This window comes from Pundamilia nyererei, unplaced genomic scaffold, assembly GCF_000239375.1.
Source record: "Pundamilia nyererei isolate P.nyererei 1_Seehausen unplaced genomic scaffold, PunNye1.0 scaffold00864, whole genome shotgun sequence".
Classification (NCBI taxonomy): domain Eukaryota; kingdom Metazoa; phylum Chordata; class Actinopteri; order Cichliformes; family Cichlidae; genus Pundamilia; species Pundamilia nyererei.
This window is the reverse complement of record NW_005188265.1, coordinates 44244-50316: the sequence shown is the minus strand read 5'-3', so window position 1 is coordinate 50316 and position 6073 is coordinate 44244. Positions and strand designations below refer to the sequence as shown.

At 39.5% G+C, this 6073-nt stretch overlaps 1 protein-coding gene across 1 annotated transcript; it reads left to right on the top strand.

Annotated features, from left to right (window-relative positions):
- Positions 1–1074: 1074 nt before the first annotated feature.
- On the top strand, positions 1075–4465 carry LOC102198426 (zinc finger protein 180-like; the record flags this gene model as incomplete). Its single annotated transcript, XM_005755042.1, has 2 exons — positions 1075–1338; positions 3340–4465. Coding segments are annotated over 2 exons (1211 nt in total), but the record flags the coding sequence as incomplete, so codon positions are not given.
- Positions 4466–6073: the final 1608 nt, after the last annotated feature.

The window sequence follows — 6073 nt, the reverse complement described above, 5'->3', positions numbered from 1 at the left end:
CTGAGGTCCAAAATATAACCGGACATTTTTGACACCTTTTGATTTTACATTTGTTTTTCACCCTCAGACTGTTTCATTTAATTTTTTTCCCCCTTTGCCTTGGTATCATTCTTTTCAGCTCAACCTCGCATATCTGAATTGTTTTTTCATTGACATCATTCATTGATCTGAAATCACACAAAAAACAAAATCCCACCAGTATTATTTTACTGTTAAAAAAAACAACACAGACATGTTGAGTAAATTATTTTTATAACTTGAAATGCAAATATAAATTGTACATTTTGAACACTTATGCACACATTTTGTAAACATATCTAAATCTAAACTAGTTTATCTTTCCACAAAACCAGATTGTAATAAATACTTAAACAAAGTGCTCTAATGTTTATTCTGCACTAAAATTTAGAGAAGCTTAAAGAAAAAAATGCTTTTTTAAAGAATACGCATTTTGTTGCATTTATTTAATTTTTTAAACTTTATTTTCTCCAACAGTTCATCAGGTGTCAGTGTTTTAGGTCCTATTGATATTGTTAGACAGACCATCTAACATGATAGACCTTATCACATGACCTGGTGATGAAGCTCTACAGTGAACATGAAAAATATAACGCCAAAGTGCAACATTGTTTCTGCAAAAATGACAAGATGCTAAAAGAATGTTAACAGAAAACTATTAATTTTATACATTTACAAATGAATATATCTCACTGCTCAGTGGTGCCTTTATTTTTAATGACAGTTGCACATTTGAACTCTTACACTTTAAACTATTTCAAAACTGGAAAACATTCATGCGTTTTTTGCATCATCACCTGTGAATTCCACCTCATTGCCTGAGAGTGCCTCTATGACCCGCCTCAGCTGATGAAAACATCCTGCATTCATATACTTAATTTAACATGATCAATACCACACTGTGGCGCTGGTCAGGCTACAATCTGAGCTCACTGTCTCTCCAATTGATCACGATTTATTCAGGCTTTGATTCATGCTTTTGTAAAATAGTGTTGCGTGTGTTCTTGTATCATCACATTAGTTACCTTGTTCTGTTTTTTTTCTTTGTTCCTCAAGACCTCCCACAAAATCATGACTGTGAGGAAGAGGAGGGTCTGGATGAGCAGCAGGTCTGTAACCAGGAGAGGAACTCCAGTCTGGTCCAGGAGGACCCAGAGCCTCCACAGATTAAAGAGGAACAGGAGGAGCTCTGCAGCAGTCAGGAGGGAGAGCAGCTTGGACTGAAGCAGGAGGCTGAAGGCATTATCGTCTGGACTGGGGAAGAGCAGCTGAGAGAGATGGAGACCATCTGGAAACCTGTGATAAAGTTACACAAAATAGGTATGTAAGACTCTGATGTCCTAATAAAAATGAAGGTCACCCATGTAGGTGATGAGTAAAAATAACATTGTAAAAAAAAAGAAAGATAAATGGCCTGCATTTGTATAGCGCTTTACTCAGTCCCTAAGGACCCGAAAGCGCTTTACACTACATTCAGTCATCCACCCATTCACACACACATTCACACACTGGTGATGGCAGGCTACATTGTAGCCACAGCTGCCCTGGGGCGCACTGACAGAGGCGAGGCTCCCAGACACTGGCGCCACCGGGCCCTCTGACCACCACCAGTAACATTGTAATAACATTGTAAAAATAATAGTGTTACTAAAAATAACATTGAGCAGAGTGCGACCAACTGTTCGGGTAACAAAAAATAAAACCTCTGTAACTCTCCATGTGGTCAACAACAGACACACATTATGCCCGTGTCGTGGACTAAACCAATCAGAGATAGTCATGGGCGGGACCTCTCTGATTGGCCGTGGTCCAATTGAAAGTGCAGTTGGAAGATGGAGGTGAGTAGCTTGAATAAAGCGATATCAATTCATTAAATCCTAAATCGACTTTTAAATATAACTGTGTTTTGCCAGAAACGCCAGATTCTCAAATTAAAGCTCACAAAACCATTTCAACAACAACCAAACAGCAAATGAGAGCAGGTACACGGATTCCACACAAAGACGTAAACACAGACCCGACGCATCAGAATCAACTTTGTCTTTCTCGGCTTTCTCACCCGACGGCCCGTAGACGGACACGCTGTCGGAGCTCTGTGTTCACGTCTTTTTGCGCTGATTCTGAGCTTCAGGTTTTGTCTCTCTCCAACTAAAATTCACAGAGCCAGCAGCAAAAGAAGCAGCAAACTGCGCTTCACATTTGGTCAATGTCGTCATGAATTCCCTTTGAGTTTTGCTGTTTTGCTTCCACCACGATAAAAATCACACTTCATGCACAGCTAGCTCTCTCTCTCTCTCTCTCTCTCTCTCTCTCTGTACTTCAAGAACAGTTTCCCGTCTCAAATCTGTTTTCTGCACTATTCATTCGCTTATTACCCACCAGTCTACCGTTGATTACAGCGCTGTCGGCCGCTGTCTTTTTCTTTTTTTTTTATTTACTTAAATGACCTCGGAAAAGAAAGCCTAATTTCTGCTGTTTAATACTGAAGAAAAACTTTTTAAAATTATGCAAAATTACAGAATATTTTTAAGGTTATCTGCTATAAAAAGCCAGGCCAGAAAAATCTCCTTCATGTTTTTCTGTGTTTTATTCTCAGTTACTTTGACACAAAGGCATCTGCTGTGATGTTCACAATTCTGATGAAGTCTCACATGTATCCGTACTGATAAATGATCAGAATTATAATATTTCTGACTGGCTGAGGCTAAATTGAATCAAATCAGAACTTTGAGAACCTGAATCGAATGGATTATAGAAATCAGTGATGATACGCAGCCCTAGTGAGCAGCCTTGGCCTAACAGAAGTGGATGTAGCTGTGGGTAATAAGAAAAGATGAAAAGAACTATTGATAACTTTTTTGTTAAGTTAAGGCCTGATCCATCTGAAGTTCATAGCCAGCTCTGACATGGTGCCATCTGTCTTTGAACGCTGAAAAAGCACAGTGTATCCAGAAAACACATTATATGCTGCAATAAATGCACTGCCCAAGTGTCCCCTCTCCCCATTGCCTTTCAGCAGCAGACAGCAACAAACAGGTCGTCAGAGGAGGCCAAGATGATGATTAAGTTTAACATTTTCTACAATATTGCCAAAGCACTTTAAGCATAAGATTGTTAGTTAATAATTTAGAAATTAATATTGTCTGTATGGACTGCAACTCCCCCCCCAAAAAAGTGCACATGTAAAACTGCGGTGTTAAGTGATGCGGTTGAAACATTTTAGTCCACCTAACTTTTGTGCCGGTGTAACGATGGCAAAAAGTTAGTCTAGAGCCCTGTCAGTAAATGTATTTTTATCATTTTGTTCATTTGTGCTTTCAGACCTCCAACAGCAGGATCTCTCTGAAAAGGACGGTGTTCTCACAGACCAGCAGGTCTGTAACCAGGAGAGGAACTCCAGTCTGGACCAGGAGGACCCAGAGCCTCCACAGATTAAAGAGGAACAGGAGGAACTGTGCAGCAGTCAGGAGGGAGAGCAGCTTGGACTGAAGCAGGAGGCTGATACTTTCATGGTGACTCGATCTTATGAGGAAAGTGACCACAGTGAGCAGCTTCTTTCTCACAGCTCTCCTGAAGGAGAGAGCCGAGATCATGAAGAAAATGGGCACGTGGAGTCAGGATCTACTAGAAATACAGAGCTGAAGAAGAGACATCACAGAAAGAGAGGTCATAGACAGAGACAAGACAACACTGCTGTGTCAGAGAGTCAAAGTAAACCTGTCTCAAGGAAAAAGTCTCTAGAATGTGACATCTGTGGAAAAACCTTTCGGCATAAATTTGTGCTGACTATACATCTGAGAGTTCACACAGGCGAGAAACCGTACACTTGTAACACCTGTGGAAAAAGATTTTCTCACTCATCAGCATTAAAAAGACACAAGAGAATTCACACTGGTGAGAAGCCATATTCCTGTAGCACCTGTGGAAAAAAATTTATTCAGAAATCAATTTTGGACTGTCATGAAAGAAGTCACACAGGTGAGAAACCATATCCTTGTAGCACGTGTGGAAAAAGATTTTCTGATTTATCAGCAATTAAAAAACACAGGAGAATGCACACAGGTGAGAAACCATATTCATGTGGGATCTGTGGAAAAAGATGTAGTCAGAAAGCAGCATTGGAATCTCATGTAAGAACTCACACAGGCGAGAAGCCGTATTCTTGTAGCACCTGTGGGAAAAGATTCACTCGAAAATCACTTTTGAACTGTCATAGAAGAACTCACAAAGATGAGAAGCTGCATTCTAGTAGCACCTGTGAGTCATAGCAGTGTGTTGGTGGTAGTGCTTACACTGTCAAGTCACTGCAACAACTGATTGGAGATGATTCATATTCAAGACAGTATTTTCTGCTATTTTAGGTCCTTTACAATTTAAAGCGTCTTGAGAGAACTGTCATTGTGATTTTGTGCTTTATAAGTAAAACTGAATAAAATTGGATTGTCTAGAGGAGTGAAGAACTCTCATCATTCTTTGTTCAGTTTATTACCTTATTCTTATAATTGCATATCCTATTAGAGTGATTAGAACATGCTGTAGGTATTACAGGTACTGCGCTGCAGTGGTTTGTAACATAGCTATCTAATAGACTCCAATTTCTTCACGGAAATGGAGAGTCCTCTTCACATGCTTAATTATGGAGTTCCACAGGGTTCAGTGCTAGGACCAATTCTGTTTACATTAAACATGCTTCCCTTATACATTTTTACTGCTATGCTGATGACACCCAGCTCTATCTATCCATGAAGCCAGGTAACACACACCAATTAGTTAGTTAAACTGCAGGAATGTCTTAAAAAGACATAAATACCTGGACCTCTAATTTTCAGAGTGATGCTAAAAAACTAGTTCATGCATTTATTACTTCTAGGCTGGACTACGTTAATTCATTATTATTAGGAAGTTCTAAAACCTCCCTGAAAAGCCTTCATTAATCCAAAATTCTGCAGCAAGACAGAGCCTTCAGTTTTCAGGCCCCTCTTCTGTGGAACCGGCTTCCAGTTTGGATTCAGGAGACAGACGCTATTTCTACTTTTAGGCTTAAAACCTTCCTTTTGTTCTAAAGCATATAGTTAGGGCTGGACCAGGTGACCCTGAATCCTCCCTCAGTTATGCTGAAATAGGTGTAGGCTGCTGGGGGATTCTCGTGATGCACTGAGTGTTTCTTCTTCAATCACCTTTCTCAGTCACTATGTGTTAATAGACCTCTCTGCACTAAATCATACCCGTTATTAATCTCTGTCTCTCTTCCACAGCATGTCTTATATCCTGTTTTCTTTCTCTTCCTGTTAAAAGGGAGTTTTTCCTTCCCACTGTCACCAAAGTGCTTGCTCATAGGGGGTCATTGATCTGCATGTATTATTGTAGGAATACATGCAGTATAAAGCACCTTGAGGCAACTGTTGTGATTTGGCACTGTTTAAATAAAATTGAATTTAATTAAATGTATTTTGAGGGTTTCATACCTAATATATGAAAACAGCATAACATAGTATTGTTGAGTTTTTCACAGATTTCTGTCTTTATTCCTGATGATGGATCCAGTGGTGGTAGGGGGTCCTTGTAAACTTGCAATGAAAAGTTTTGTTTTAATGTTCTTTTTCTAAGTAAATTGTGTTTTAATTAAATTACCTGAATAAATCTGCTTCATGACTGAACTAACAAAAACAATTAAGTTCTCTAATACAACTTTTACATTCACCCTCCATTTGGGCCAATTTACTCTTTGTAGGTTTAAATTTTTTTTGTGGAAACAGCAAAAGTTTCTACAGAACAAACGTCTTGTTCTTGCCAGACAAGAAAGTTGAAGCAGGTAGGGCCCTAACCCTATGTGGAAATAGCTCGGAGAGAGTTAAGATTTTCCTCTTTGAAAAAACACTTTGACTCTGGATTAATGTGCCATGAGCACGAATATACAGGGTGGGGCATTTATATGGATACACCGTAATAACATGGGGATGGTTGGTGATATTAAAGTCCTGTTTGTGGCACATTAGTATATGTGAGGGGGCAAACTCCTCAAGATGGGTGGTGACCATGGTGGCCATTTAGAAGT